Source organism: Microchirus variegatus, assembly GCF_963457635.1.
Source record: "Microchirus variegatus genome assembly, chromosome: 3".
In the NCBI taxonomy this organism is placed as follows: Eukaryota; Metazoa; Chordata; class Actinopteri; order Pleuronectiformes; family Soleidae; genus Microchirus; species Microchirus variegatus.
Window position 1 is genome coordinate 6,241,040 of NC_139804.1, and position 16,885 is coordinate 6,257,924.

Genomic DNA, 16,885 nt, shown 5'->3' on the forward strand with positions numbered 1-16,885 from the left:
TCTCACCATTAGATGTCACTAATCCATAGAAATCCATATTTCCTTTTCAATTTAACACACTGTTGCATGTTGGTTGCCCTTTAATGACATGATCAGCTTTATATTCTCTGCTTTACAACAATTCCCATGATCCCCCCTGACGTCATCAAACCAGGGCTTTTGTTATTGTTTTGATTGAGAGACACCTAGTGGCAGAAATTGCATACTGCGTGTTTATTAACAAGATACTTTCTGTTTGTGGACAACGCGAGCTTTGATCATTGGGAATTATGTCTGTTTATTGTCTATGGAGGATGCAAATACTGTGCATTTTTATTTTATTAATGCAACATTAATTAAGACGTAGACCTTGGAATATTTAATATTCACTTGGTCAAAAACACGTCAGATCTCCAGAGGAGATGTAGCATTTTTTTTGTTTGGATCTCATTACATTAAATGTAATACAAAAAAAAAATTGTATGGTATGTATGGTAGATGAGGAGTGTTGTAAAAGAATAGCATCAGATGTCTGTTCTTTCTCGATTCATTCATACATTAATTTATCTATTTATTTAGTCATCGATTCATAAATCTTTATATCGCGTGCCAAACTACGTATTTAAATATATTTCCCCTCACATTGTCTTATGTCTGTGGCCATATATGACTTTCATTACTACTACTTCTCTTATTTAGTTTTATTCCAGGCTATGAAAACAAAATGTTTTTGCTTTAAAATGATTATACAGTATAATTATACAAACATATAGTATTATGGGTAGTTGTAAAATATAAAACCAGTTTTTTATGCCATATGCCACAATGTCTTCTTTTTCATTAGCTTTTTAGTGACATTGGACACTTTATATAAGCCCTCATCCTCACCTTTATTCCCTCACACATCACCTATTGTCTGTTACCATATTAGTAATCTCAAAGAAGACCTGTCTCCATCTCCACAAGAAAGAAAGAAAGAAAACAGTGTTGTGTTATTGTGCTAAACGGAAGAATACGGCACACATTTGTCTGCAGGACCTCAGGCGATACACTGAGGGCACGGCGAGTTTTAAAAGGGCGTACGAGTTGTTCATGTAGATGATGCTTTATTTGCCTCAGCGAGGCGGAATCGCCGCTGACTAATCGGGCCACACGGGGGGCTAAGGTGAAGAAGAGCGATTGTGAACAGATGGTTTTATATATATATATATATATATATATAGAGCGAGATAGTGGAGAAAGCCTGTGTTTAGTTGGACCAGCCAGTTCATCTCTGACATATTGATCGCCACAATTTACTCCCTTTACTCGCAGGATTATTGCTCTGTGGAGTAATATAAAGGTTTCCTGACATGTCAATCACCTGTCACGGCTTATTCCATGGAGCAGACTTCAGCCTGTCACTGATTTGGACTTAACACCTTCTCCGTCTCCACCCCCCCCGACAATCACACAGACTGCATGTCTTTCACCGAGGCTTCCTGGAGAAGACAATCTCTCTTATTTTTACACATCTTATTGATACTGTGGTTTCCTGGGCTCTTTATTTTATTGGTTAAATCACCTGTTTGTGCTCATGGTTATCCTGACTCTGCTCTGTGCTATTATTCGCTAGTATAAGTGAGTTATTATGCGCTGTATAGCAGCGCTGTGTGGGCAGATTATGCTTCCAAATGCACGTCGTGGTGGCCTCGTTTCCTTCTGACCCCTGGAAATGGCTCCGTTGGCAGGAAGTGTGCATGTAGGCAAGCCAGCGTCGGGGCATTGATTCCACGCTTGGATTTATTGTTGAATCCCGAGGAGAGGCTCTGACCTTGCCCATCTCAGGTGGGGGAGAGCTGATGCCTTATACCCATAGGCTGTGTTGAAGTTATTAAAAACTCCATTACCGTCCATTCAGAGATAGACATAACTCATAGTGTGGATATAGAGATGTCATAACAAGAGATTGATCTGAGAAAAAAGTGAAGTGTAACCCAGAGAAAACTTAGGCAACGGGTAGGAAGACGGCTGGAGAGTGAGACGGTGAGCCTCAGATATCACTCTGTCAGAGCGAGACTGGATCTCACGGCCACACATCTGTCATCCCCGTTTCCAATAACCCCTCTCTGTCGCCGTATAGATCCTGAAGGAGTTAAAGGATGAGGACTGGAGCATGGGCCACATTGTCTACACGCTGACCAACAGGCGCTACGGAGAGAAGTGCATAGCCTATGCAGAAAGTCACGATCAGGTGGGTCATTTCGGGCCGTGATTTCACTCTCTACCAAGTCCTGGCCTGATCTCATCGCGGATAATAACGCTTCGCTGTGCCGTTCACGTCCAGGCTCTGGTCGGGGATAAGACTCTGGCCTTCTGGTTGATGGACAAGGAGATGTACACTAACATGAGCTCCCGGATTCCCATGTCATCCATCATTGACCGCGGCATGCAGCTCCACAAGATGATTCGCCTCCTCACTCATAGTCTGGGCGGAGAGGGTTACCTCAACTTCATTGGTGAGTCATCGTATTATAATAACGTCACAGCTGCACATGCGGTAAAAAAAAAATAGAAGTAAAATCAACTCAAATGTTGGAGTAAATAAAAATAACGCAGTCATTTAGACGTGGTACGGTAATTCTTCTTGTTATGTGCCATTCAGTAAGATCCCCTGTTTTACGGCGGCGTCATAAAATGTTTTTACGAGTGAAATATTTAATCCAAAGCTATTGCAATAATCCATTTACAATTTTAATAGCAAAGGAAATAAATGCCAAACTTTTTTCATCCGAGCCTCAGTTGTGACAGTTTGCTCTGTTTTGCATTTTAACGTCAATCGTAAATTCAACAAATGTGCTTTAAAAAAAGAAATATATATATATATGTGTGTATATGTGTATATATATGTATGTATATATGTTTATATGTATATGTATATATATATGTGTATATGTATGTATATATGTATAAATGTGTTTATTTGGATCCCCATTAGCTTTGCCCTTAGGTGCAGCTAGTCTTCCAAAATAAAAAAATAAAAAATATATATATGTATATATATGTGTGTGTGTGTATATATGTATCTGTATATATGTATGTGTATATATATACATATATACACACACGCATACATACATATATATAGTTATGTTATGATACACCATGACTATTTTGATAATCGGTTTGAAGCTTTTTTCATGATTAAAACAACATTGTTTTAGCTTCTTAAATGTGATTATTTTCTGGTTTCTTTGCTCCGCGTAACAAAGAAATCATTAAAACGGAATCATTTTGGTTTGTGGACAAAAACAAGACATCATTTCCACGTTCACTGATCGACATTTTTCAACGCTTTTTGACATTTTATGAATAGGGAAATAATTGTTAGTTGCAGCTCTAATATTATGTACGACTCAAGGTCACCTTACAGAAGCAATTAAATATTAGGAAACTCAATGTCAAAGAAACCGTCAACAATAAAACAAATCTCTAGAAGGGAAATGCAGAGGGTTTTCAAACTGGATTTGAAAGTGGAAAATGAGTCATTGTCCCTGATGTTATTCCGAAGACGGCCCCCCATTGTGGACAATGGTGACGTATACATGACTGATATAGCTGAATTTTATTCACCCAATTTCCTTCCTTCATATACAGTAACCATATGTCTGATTGGGTCGCTTTTATAGTGTCATCATAGCCACACTTCTTTGTGGTTGAGCGGATGTTGGAAAAACAGTGGAATGGCGATAACGGTGGTACTAATGAAGCCGTGTCCTTCTGCTGCTTGGTTTATTTTTATTTAAAGGAAATGAGATGAATCATATCGGATCACTTTCATGTCTCTTGTCTGAAATCGTCTCCTCTCTGACAGACACAACAAAACAAAACTTACGGTCTAGGCTCGTGGAGAGCAAGGAGCGATCGGATTAGCCAATAGCGCTGAAAGCACTTTACAGCGACGACACAACATAACAACGTAGCTAAACACGGAAGACGGACTGATGATGAAGATGATGTTGATGATGAGGAAATCTCTAGAGTGAGTCCATACAGTGTATGTTTCAAACATGAAGCGATGCCAGTGGAGCTGCCGAGGAGGGAGAGAGAACAAAGAGACGCAGAGTTATCCGTCAATCAAGCGTCTGAATTGCACGTTGAGTTTTGGCAGGCCGCTGAAAGAAATACTCGTACGGCACTTAATTGGATGTAACTCGGTAAACTCGGCGAGTACTTGATGAGTCATAAAAAAAAATATCAAGACAGATTTTGAGGGCATAACGACCTCTAAAATCCATTAGGAATCGGAATTAGAAAAGAGGCTCTTGTGATATTATTGGGTTGTGTGGCGCACGTTGCTAGCACTGTTGCCTCGATGTTCTCTCCCTGTTTTTGTGCACGTGTTTTCTCCAGTTTCTCAATTTTCCTCCTAAATGTCCAAAAATGACACTCTTAAGTTACCTCTAGGTGTGAGAGTGAATGGTTGTTCATCTATGTTGGCCCCTGCAATGGAGGGTGACGCTCACCTTTAGCCATGATTAAAGCACCAAAATGCCGATTTTGTTGTTGGAACTTTTAACAGATGCAAGCATTTCTTTAAAACGAATAATTAAGGCTGTCTAAGTGTCAAATTAAACCCAAGTGTGTTTACTTCTGGTGTGCGCTGACCTCTGATATGAAAGCCGGGAATTATCCGCAGATACTGTAGGAGGGAGAGACTTAGAGATAGTAGCTGAAGATGGAGAGAGAGGTAAAGGGATTGTTGGGCAGAAGGTTTCATTTTAAGAAGCCGAGCAATGGAAACCATCGATAAAACATAAGTTACCTGGGTGTCACTGCACATTTTCACGCTGGCGATCCTTTGCCTTGACTGTTTAACTATACAGATGTACGACTGTACTGTAATTGCGACAAGGAATTCCTCCACATCGCCAACGAGTAGAAAGTAAGTGGCAAACTAACCACTCGAGGCACAGATAGTGTCCGTAATATGCCGGCAGCTGCCTGGCGACTTCCGTTTGAACACCTGCCCTGACTTTGCGTCCGTTCTCTCCCCAAATGTGAATTTGCACTTCTCTTTCGGGGTGCTACCACACGTGGTAAAGTGTAATTTCTTTTCACACATGGGGCAAAAGTTGCAAAAAACAACTTTTGCAATACACATAATCACATTCTAATTCATAAAGGTTTAATATAGAATGGCACAGCTTAAAGTTTAAAGTGCTCATTGATTTGATTTGTCATATTTCTTTAATGACATATTCCTCCGGAGTAATTTGCCACCATTGAGTTTGACGCTCACGGCGAATGTTCAAAAAAATAAATAAATTAATACTCACTCACTCTCTGTGGCTGGTATTTAAATCCAGGACGAAGGCTGCCGTAGATCAGATGGATCCTGTTCTCACTCACTGTCGGGACGCTGCATCTGAGCTATGACACGATTTTGTCGTGAGGCCTGCTGCTGTGGATAATCAAGTGATAATTAATGACTGACCTTGGTGGAAGGGAATGTGTTTTCCTGCCTGTGCTGCTGCTGCTGCTGCTGCTGCTGCTGCTGCCTGGTTTAACGTAAACAAAGCCTTTCTCAACCTGGATGATCTAATTCCAGTGCTTGTGCCTGACTCGGTCTCACATAACGGAAATAGTAGTAATAATTTCACACTTATTACGACTTTTCTACTCTGTGAGACAATAGGTGTGAGCTTGCAATCGAGGCAGTTGTTCCTGATGGTCATTGGTCACAGGGGCAGCTCATAATGAACAGGATGTCGGGGAGTCCTGACCCCATGTGGGCAGTTGTAGAATCGCTCAGTGATTATACAGTATGTGATTTTCCAGAATAAAGTCGAGCTAAGGAAGGAAGAAAGAGGGGAAACAAAATGTCAACCATCTTTTGTTAAAAAAATGAAAGTGCTTCTTCTCCCTGCCCACCCCTGTGCTGCCGCTGTATACACAAACGCTCCCCATGATCAGATCTGAGGCTATACCAGAAATCTTTGCACGTTCAAGAAACGAGAGCGGTGGAGCTATAATCACGATTTAATTAGATATAATTTTGAAGCTTTTTATCCAAAGCTATTTTAGGTGAATCTGAATTATTATTATTATTATTATTTTGTGGATTAAAGAGAAGAAGCGTGAAGAAGCTTAACCCAGTTTATTTGACCTTTGACCTGGGCAGACCTGGGCAAACCTGTGTTTGTTGTAATATTTCATGTCCAAAAATGATCTGCTGTGACTAATCAATAATTATAGAGTCGACTATATTATATATCTACTATATATCACTAAATGCCATGACTATTACTCCTGCAACTGTGTTTGAACATTAAATATATTTTAAATATGTTTATTTTACATCCGATTATGTGTAAATAATTTACCAGATGTTTTGACTGAGCTTAAATCAACAAGTCGCTCTTTGAGGGGCTGTTGATTCAGGACTTTGAACTGTAGAGGGCAGCGTTTAGCCTCTTGGTGTACAGCCTGACGGAGAAACTCGTGCGTTGTGTGGGCTCAACCGTTTCCTCTAACCCAGTGCGGTACTTCCGTCTCCTCCTACTTCGTCAATATTAAAATCAGCAAGAGAACAAAAGTGACGCATTGCAGCTTTAATCAATGACTGAAAAAAAGAGTTCCTCTGCATGTGGCGTTTTCAGTTGAAGTCTGTTAATTGGCAGCTCATCAACAAGAGTCCGTCCTCGGGCAGATCCGCGTGCCCAAATAAGGGCAGTAATAAACAAGTGTGAAAAGGGCAAGAAACTCATTATACAAATTTAATTCACCAACGGTTTTTATTTACCCAAAGTCCTGTCCGGTTTATGCTGAGCAGAATCTGTTATCTTAGTAAGCAAGAAACGGTTGATTTATGACCTCCAAACTTTGTATTCTGTGTAGTTTTCGTTAATATATTTTTTGTTTTCCAAAATGAATGGAAGCAGAAGTAGCAATGCGTATATACTGTGCACACACAGCGGGCACTTTATTAGGTACACAACACCACCGTGTGTGAGATTGTCTATCCACGGTGTTTTAGGGCACCAAACTGAAACAATATTTTTTGCCGGGCGATACTTTAGGAAAACGATGACGTCATATTCCCAGCTCTCTTTTGTGCTGTCATTCATTGTCTTGTCTTTGGAGATTGTTTGACAGCACTTTTACCAGCTTCTTTCAATGAAAAGTAACTAAAGTCAGTCTGAAAAGACGCTAAATATCATAAAAACACGTCCCGTCGTTTCAAATACAGGGCTGAAAAAAGTGTTGAATCATTTCCTAAATAATCTATTTTTACTTTAATGAACAAAACAGATCAGTGGTTGTATAGGTTTATGGCAGAAAGTCGCTTGATTTGTAGCTGGGGGTCTGTAAAAGTCGCTAAATATTCACACGGAAACGTCACAAGCCGTAAACATAATTTAAGGATCATTTTCCTTCTTTTCTTTCCCCTGGGTCGGTTAATTCTCGGTCTCCGTTTCTGGTATTGTCAACATGTGATTCGCAAATAGCCAAAATGGACGCCAAAATTCAGAAAGGCCGACTTCCTGTTGAGTATGTGTTTAAAAGACAGTGAGGTTGTGGGCCATCGATTGAGGGGCCCGCGGGCCGGCAGTTTGACACCTGTGCTTTAGAGACTAATTTTAACAATCAGGAGCCGTTAACGTGCCCAGCACTATTTATTATATCTAATGTTTACGTCTTCTTTTTGTAGTAGCGTTACAGCGCCACTTTCAGTCCTGGCATAATCTGAGCGACATTCATGAGATTGACACTGATCTCTAAAAAATAATCCAATCAGAATCGTATTGGAAACCACCTCCGTATGTGGTTTGAATTAGCGTAGGAAACAAGTTCCACTTTAATGAGGAGCAAACCTTCACCGAATGACAACCTCACCATCAGAAAAGACCGCTTCTTTGTGAAGTTCTGGCTCCTGATTAGATTAAGTGCTTAGGGACACTGTAAAAAGTTTCTCCTCGATTTAAAATCAGAGACTTAGAGAGACACTGACAAGATCAGTGATAGATGTCAGAAGATGGAACTATTTCAGTTAAGTATTTCCAATAAAAGGAAGATTCCTCACAGCCGCTTTAAATTCAGAGCCAGTCCAGTGATGATATGATTAACTGTGTTTACACAAGGTTACCGCGGCGGACCGCGCGTCTTCAGCCAGCACGTCCCATTAGTCCTCTACGCAGGCCGGCATCAGATAAGAGCCGGACAGTGACACAGTCCCCTCAGTAATTAGCAGCACAAGACGAAGCCAAGGATCAATGTGTTTTCCAACGAAGGGATTCTGACAAAGGAAGATCGATATGTGAATCAGAGGAAGGTGGGAAGAGAAGCAAAGGGTTTTAGATGCAGTGCAACAACAACAGCTGTGAAAAAAGTAATACGAAGAGGTGATGTTATGTTAATTTTTCCACTTTCTAGACTCATTTCTTTGGCCCCTTCCCAATAACTCACATTAAATGTTTGCCCTAACCCTAAATGTTTACGTGTTCACATGTAGAGGGGAGCAAGGGGAAATGCGATTTTGCCCTTATAATCAACCCTCAAAATGTAGTGAGCTCTGATGCGGGCTTAAAATGAAATGGAACATGAAATTACCCATGATGCTTTGCGAATTCAGCAAAGATGGCGGCCGCATCTGCAGAGGAACAATTTTGTTGTGATATATTTTCGCAAATAAGCGCGTTACAATGTTGAAATGTGTTGGAATATGTTGGTTTTATATACATCCAAAGGACCGTTGAGCTTTGAACACTAATGTCAGAAAATAAGTGACGATTTATGAAAGCAGCTAGCTAACTAGCTAGCTAGCGACTATTTGCAGAGTGCTTCGAGAGACTACTGTATGCCCGTCAGTAGAGCTACATGACGGACAAACGCTCTCGAAGCACTCGGCAAATAGCCGCTAGCTAGCTCTGCTACATCTGGGTAGTTTTGTCAGTGTTTTGGATGTGTGGGGACCGTATCTATGTTCCCCGGATCCTATGTTCCCCGCTTTGTATGTGACCGGGGAACATAGGACCCTTTCTCTAAAAAAGGATCCTATGTTCCCCGCTGTTCACCCAAATGGTCCTATGTTCCCCGCTTTGTATGAGACCGGGGAACATTGGACCCTTTCTCTAAAAAAGGGTTCTATGTTCCCTGCTGTTCACCCAAAAGGACTAGGAGGACATAGGACCCTACCCCTTACCCTAACCCTTTACCCTGGAGCTCCACACCCAGGCTTACACAAAGTGGGGAACATAGGACCCTTTTTTTTTTAAATGTCCGATGCTCCCCGATCGGGGAAGATAGGACCCGGGGAACATAGTAACCGGGGAACATAGGTACGACCCCCTAACTAGCTAGCTAGCGGCTATTTGCAGAGTGCTTCGAGAGACTACTGTACTCCCGTCAGTAGAGCTACATGACGGACAAACGCTCCCGAAGCACTCGGCAAATAGCCGCTAGCTAGCTCTGCTACATCTGGGTAGTTTTGTCAGTGTTTTGGATGTGTGTACCGGCGTACACTTGAACTCGAATAACCTCCTGGACTTCAATCACATTTGTGATATAGCGTTTACGAGGATGGAGAAAAAACTGGCGTTGATGGAGAAAAACAAACACAGGCAACCCAACAGACAACACAATCCACCGACATTTTTCCTGAATGAAAATAGTAGCATGCTACACCGGTAAAATTGTCAACATGTGACGTAGGTTAGCACGTTCGTAACGCTAATTTGCATATAGTGGTGTCTCAATTCCATGGGGAAGCCACAATTTACGGTTGAGGGTCACTCCAAAACAAAGTGGGAATTTTAAGGGGGCGAAACGGGACGCGGCCTTTATCTGTACACATGTACTCTTCAAAGCAAACCTGCAGTTAACTTTCAGAGGGATCATATGTATATATATATATATATATATATATGTATATATTTATAAAACGTAAGAGGAGGAAGTGCTGCTTCTCCATTCATCATCCAGGACCTCGGCATAATGGCTGCCTGTTGCACTGCGACACCCCGTGAATGCAGAGTTGCAGGGAGTGAGGGAGAGAGAGAGAGAGAAGTTTTTAGCTCAGTAATTTAAGCTGTAAATCTGCAAGGTTATCTGGAAACCTCTGTTGAGCCCTGAAAGTCAGGAAGTGCGAGCGTGCGGTTCCGTTTTCTGCCCTCCGTGCCGATGCGATGATAAAAACCACCAAGGCGTTTCATTACCGTCACGCTACTTGGGCGCTTTAATGTCATCGACACTCCGGCATTCCTTAGCTGCTGTCCGTTGCTCCGGCGTCTCAAATTAATAACTCGCTCTCTCGTCCTCCTTTTTTTTTGTGTGTGTGCAGTTTTTGGTCGCGAGTAAATAAATGTTGTTGTTTTTTTTTTTTTCTTCAAATGGATTCGCTCGCTGGGATAATTTGCCGTCGCTCAGCACGGGGGCGAAAACGACTCTGCTGTCAGTGACGCACTGACACGGCATGTCATCTCACATTAACTTGATTTTATTCTCTTTCTTTAGCCGCTGCCCCCACACACAATGACCTCAGCGTTTTAAAACTTTAACTCCTTTTTACGATTCAAATTGCTGCTCATTAAAAGTTTTGTCTGAATTTTTTCTGAATAATACGATTTTTTGATTGTTAGAGAGCAAAAAAAGTAGGAAACTTTCCATATGACATAACGCTTCCTAAACCAATAAACCAGCTGATACATAAAAAGATTTACTCGCTACTGTCTGTTTCACTAAGGATCATGAATTGAACTGCATAACCATTTGCAATAAAATGCCGTCTAGGTTCTCGTAAAAGGCCCCGCGGAGAAAAACAGAATAACTGAGGATGTGAAGGACAGTCACATACGGCGCGTGATAGACTATCCATTAGTTCCCTGCAGTAAAACTGATGATAGATGGCTTCCAGTCTGGACCGAGGCAAACTGCATCAGCCAGAGGAATTATCTCTGATCTGGATTTAAAAAAAAATACAACTGACTCACATACAACAGAAGCAAGAAGAAGAAGACGTTAAGATATGAAGGGATTCACATACATGACCGTTAAAAAGTTTAGGCTCACTTAGAAATGTCCTTATTTTTGAACGGAAAGCACTTTTTTTCAATGAATCTAACATTAAATGAATCAGAAATACACTCTATACATTGTTAATTGTTATCCAACTGCAAACGCCTGGTTTTTAATGGAATATGTACATAGGTGTATAGGGTAGGGGTGGGGGGAAAAAATCGATTCACAGGAATCGCGATTCTAATCGTCCACAATTCTGAATCGATTCATAAATTTCAACAAAAAAAAATATTATATGTATATAATTATTTTTTATGTATATTTTTTTTAGGTTTCTATTTTGAAAAACCACACAAAACACCAGTTTGTGGTATTTGTGTACAGTGTATTTTTGTAACTTCTGGGAGAAAAAAAGGCAGCCAGTCTAAACTTTTATTAATGGAAGTTGTTTTTTTGTACAGTAAGTACGTTTTTATTTGTTTTGAATGAATAAATGTTAACTTTTGTCTTAAGTTTGCCTTTGTGTGATCACATTATCACATTATCTTATACAAACTGTATTGTTTTGATGCCTAACACACTATGCATTGTATCAGTTTTTGAATCGAGAATCGTTTGAATCGAATCGTGACCCTAAGTATCGGAATCAAATCGGATCGTGAGCCACCCAAAAATTCACATCCCTAGTATTGAGGCCCATTTCCAGCGTTCTCCAGGTACTTTGTGTTTGCTAATCGCGTTACAAGGCTATGGGATGATTAGAAAACCCTTGTGCAATGATGTTAGCACAGCTGAAAACGGTTTGTCTGGTCAAAAAAAGTCATTATTTCTAATCTTGTCAATGTCTTGACTACATTTTCTATTCAATTTTGCAACTCTTTTGATGAATAAAAGCGTGACTTTTAATTGAAAACTCCCCAAAAAATTGTATCGGTGACCCCGAACTTTTGAACGGTAGTGTGCATGGCCGATATGAAAATGACAAATGAACATTATGAACACAAACTCAGTATACCGCTAACTTTACTTATGGATAATTATGCAAATATCTATCAGCTGACTGCATTTAGGCCACGTCCGGATGGAAACTGAAAAAAAAGAATTTCCTCCCATAAACATCTAACCGAGACTAAAAGACAGTCTGTGTGAGACAGAGAAGGCAACTCAGCTCCCAGTAAATAAGTAAAAGTTGCTTGGACTTAAAAACATATAAATACAAATTTGGCCATGCTGTAAATCCATATATAATTGCACTGCAGTGCAGACAAATGCAGATCGGAGATAAAAGTGTGAGGTTTAACAACTTTATTGTCATTTATGTTCGTCTAACTGTTGCATTTTAACAAATGGAGGTGGAAAAAATGTTTATTGTCGAATTCATTGTATTAGGATGTTAAAAAGTGACAATTAGAATATGTATGACATTTCATACAAACCTTTGCAGTATTTAAACGTAACGTATCAGTGAAATACTGTTAGACACAAATGACGATACTGTGTGTGTGTGTGTGGGGGGGGGGGTGTGTGTGTGTGTGTGTATGTGTGTGTGTGTGTGTTGAGGTGAGATTTCATCATCATCATATTTCCGCTCGCGTGCAGCCCGCGATGTCTGCCTGGTTTGAGCAGAGGAAGGTGATTATCATGGTGATTAATTCAGGCATATGGGAGGAACATTGCCGTGTTATCTGAGAGCAGAGGGGAATTATGACCTAATGGAGGTGTGACCAATGTGTTTCTTTTTAACGCCGAAAATGAAACGATGAGTCAGAGACTCCACAGCGACTTCCTGAATCGGCCTGTGTGCGGGGAATCGATCAGGGTCGGCTTTATGAAATAATGACGCAGGGAAACGGAGTTAATACGTGGACAAAAGCAGGAGCCGGTGCAGCTTTTACCCTTAATGAAGTGTAGCTAGCTGTTTTTGTTTGCCGAGTTCTCATTAACCTTTAACGCCTAAGACTTTTAGGCTTATTTTAACCATAAAAGAGCCAGAAAATTATCCTGTGACCAAGTGTTTTTGCCCAATTTTCTAGAATACTTTCACTTTCTGGTAGTTATTCATAATTTACTGCATGTTAAAATGGTGTATTAACAATTCAACACTGTAGTTGTACACGGAATACCTGATTTTGCGCATTAAATTTTAAAATTGAACAGTATAGCACGTATTTAAAATAACATTTGTTTGAGTCTTTGTCTCATGTCCATAAGCAGGCCCAAAAAATGGAAACAAGGCTGTCACAAATGGAAGACTTCACACCATTCATGTAACAAGCCTCTGGCGGCCTCTGCTGGTCATATTGGCAAGTGCAAGTATGGAAGCACAAACAAAAAGACAGACACGCAGAGCCACTAAAAACAATACATGACTATGCAGAGGCGTTTTTTCCAAGACGTTGATCCGCCGGCTTCTTGCAACAGTGCGACTGAAATTACCGTAATAACCACACGTCAGCTTTGACACGCAACGTTCAGAAACTGCTGGAATTTTTCCGATCGCACAAACCAGTGTGCACAAAAACTGTGGTGATGCAAATTTGCACCCATGTTAAATTGCTATGGGAATAATACACACAACACCTTATATGGACATCCTGGGGTTGTGTTTGTTCAGGTCACATATTCAGGCTTAAAAAAATGCATTTTTTTTTTTGGCAGTTATGATTCATTTTATATTGCATATTTTTAGTTGTGATATAGAGCAGTGATAGTTGTGCTAAAGTCACAAAATTAGACTGTTTTTCTCAAATGTTTGTCCTTAACGAATTAAGTGAACTTTGAACTGCGATGCTTTTTCCAACTTTCAAATTCAATCCAATTTTAAATATTTTGAGTATTTTTTTTTTTTTTTTTACTCCTGAGTGTTTATATAGTTGGTGAAAATGTTTTTGCCTATAGGTTGTGCTGGAAAACAAAATATATATATATATGTAAGACACTCTTTTTTGGACACACTTCTTATAGGCTCTGTATATACCAGAGGTCTCAAACTCTGGGCCCCCAATCAATTTCATCCGGCCCGCCTCATAATATCAATATCAAGTTCAAATTATCAAATATCGAGTTATTTCTGTATGTTTTTTTGCATCATAAATACATTTATATTGTGATACTTATCATTCTATATCAAAACAGAACACTTTTAATTTGAAATGATCATCAAGTATCATCATTAATATCATTATTTCTCAGAAAATTCGAATTCTTTTCACTTGACCGCCCCTAATTTACCAAAGGAGGCACTTGGTGACCCCTTGATCATTTGAGTTTGAGTATAAACTGTACGTTTTAACATAGTAATGGTAACAAGCAGCTGAAATGCTCTGTGTTCCAAAGGTTAAAGGTTATCAGAGAAGTCCATGCACAAACATGTCCACTCTGAAGTGATTCTGGGGGTAAAATACTGTGCATTTCTGGAGAAAACTGCCAGTCGAACATGGAGTAAAAATGTGATTATTTATGTGCTGTCTGTACCTCTTTCTCTCTATGAATCCTCTATTTTCCCTTTGTTTCAACTCCACTGTGACTTATCACAAACAAACCCAGTCATCGCAAACAAACAGAGTGCCTTGGACTGACATGTGACTCATTCATTGGACACTTTTCACTGACCTGCTCTGCATCATCGCTGCCTCTCTGGGGCCCGCGGCTAAATCAAAACAAAATTTATTTCACTGACCGACAGCATGTGACACCGTGCTTAGTTGTGCTTGAAGTCTTCACTTGACTTTTTTTTTCCCCGGTGATGATAAAACAAAAATAAAAAAACGTACACAAAGAGGAACAGTTGGTCGTGAGCAGCAGGTCAGACTGGCAATGTGATTTTATTTGGCATTTGGAAATAGTGACAGATGGCGAGAGACTGCAGATAGAAATGATTTATTTTTATACGACGACGGTGTGTGTGTGTGTGAGAGAGAGAGAGAAGGGGGGGTTGTTGCCATCATTAGAGGAGGAACAATTCACTTTAAGACTTACCTGTCATATCACTGTGGCTGTGCTACTGCAGTAGATGAGCGGAGAGTGTTTCCATGGCTGCTGTGGAACATCGCATTAACACCACACACCACAGTGCATTAGATAGTGTGTGTTAAGAATAAAGTCTGTTGTGTGTCTGCAGACCTCGGTTGTAACACGTGGGTATTTGAAGCAGCAGCGTGTCACTGTTGCATATAAATAAACGTCCGTTAGACTGACAACACTAGGAAGTTTCGGAAGTGGCTTATACTGCTCCAAAAATACTTTTTGAGATGAAGGAGGAAGTAGGAAATTAGTGTTACAATGGTTTTGTCCACAAAAGACCTTTCTATTATTGCTCTCAGTTGCTCATTTAAGGGTCTTCTTCAGTACAGCATGAGGCCCTGGTTCCATTTTTGACAATAAAAGGTAGTATAATATAAAACAGACGTTAATGCCATGGTAACATTTGTGATACCACCTGTGCTGTGCAATAGGTTAACGCACGACATGACGAATAAACGGAAAAAACACACAAAACACCGGAGTCCAGGCACCGTTTACCAGTTAGCTCCTTTTAGCGCCGTTAGCGTGTCTACGGTCGAACTGGAGAGGTCTGTTTATTAAACAAAAAGAGCAGCGCTTACAAGTTTAGCGTTACTTTAGAGACTAATTTTAGCAATCCTGAGTCACGTAAAACATGACGTCATGCGTCTCTTTTTCCGGTCGGTCGTCATGGAAATGCGTCGTGCACTAACGTGCGTTAACGTCGACGCGTGACGAATAAACAAAAAAAAAACACAAAACACCGGAGTCCAGGCACCGTTTACCAGTTAGCTCCGTTAGCTCCTTTTAGCGCCGTTAGCGCGTCTACGGTCGAACTGGAGAGGTCTGTTTATTAAACGAAATAACCAGCGTACCTGTGTACTGCGTATGTGTGCCTCTGTTTTTAAAGTTTGGCGCTACTTTAAAGACTCGTTTTAACAATCCGGAGTCACGTAAACATGATGTCACGCGTGTCCTTTTTCGGTCAGTCGTCATGGAAATGCGTCGTGCGCTAACGTGCGTTAACGTTGACGCGTTAAAGTTTGACAGCACTAGATACCACAGCTCACTTCCGTCCAAATATGTTCCCTTTCTTCTTCGTCTTCTTTCAAAAAACAGCAAAATGGTGCCCGTAGGTCATTAAAATAGGAATTCACAAACCACTCGATTGCATCAGTCATCGTGGTCTTTATTGCATGCATTCAGTAGAATAAAACATGGAACCAAACCAACAATTATTTGCATAATCGATCCCTCTCTCTCGAGTCTTCTCGAGTAGTCCAGTCGAAGATGGATGGATTAATCTGTCGATTTTTTTCTCAAGTCATCGAGTTCGGTTCATTCAATGTCATAAAAATGTTGATCAGTGTTCCTCAAACCTGGAAATGATTCAGTTTGTTATATCATTTGGAGCAAAGGAACCAGAAAATGTTCACAAGTAAGAAGCTGAGAAACCACTCAAACTGATAGTTGTTGGTTAATTTAGTAATCGATTAAAGGACTCATATTATACCCTGTTTCTCCAAGTTTATTTAGGTAATCCCTAGTATCCTAATAAACATGTCCTTGAAATGCTACGGTCAAAATACATTAAGGGTGAAGCACCACAGCAGTTCAATCACTCTGCCAAAACAGCCCTGTTCAGAACGCTCTTGTTTTGAGTGCCTGTCTCTTTAAATATGCAAATGAGACACAGGAAACTACTTCAGCATCACTGAGGCTAACGGCAGCTAACAGCAGTTAGCATCTGGAAAAACCGTCATTTGCCAACTCTCGCCGGCACATTGCCGTCATATATAAAATGTAAATCCTCTGAGGCTGGATGTTTGTGTAGAACTCTGTGCTGCATTTTGCAGCCAAGAATAGAACACTTCGCCGATTTCCGCTCTTCTGGATACTATCGCCC

The 16,885-nt window shown here is 40.4% G+C and overlaps 1 protein-coding gene across 1 annotated transcript in view; it reads left to right on the forward strand.

Moving 5' to 3' along the window:
- The window catches only part of gbe1b (glucan (1,4-alpha-), branching enzyme 1b), a 144,307-nt gene that overhangs the window by 73,890 nt on the left and 53,532 nt on the right, over window positions 1-16,885 (forward strand). The window contains exons 11-12 of the mRNA XM_083886192.1: window positions 2,102-2,212; window positions 2,306-2,477. Coding sequence (XP_083742318.1) covers window positions 2,102-2,212; window positions 2,306-2,477 — 283 coding nt within the window. The remainder of the gene's footprint in view (window positions 1-2,101; window positions 2,213-2,305; window positions 2,478-16,885) is intronic.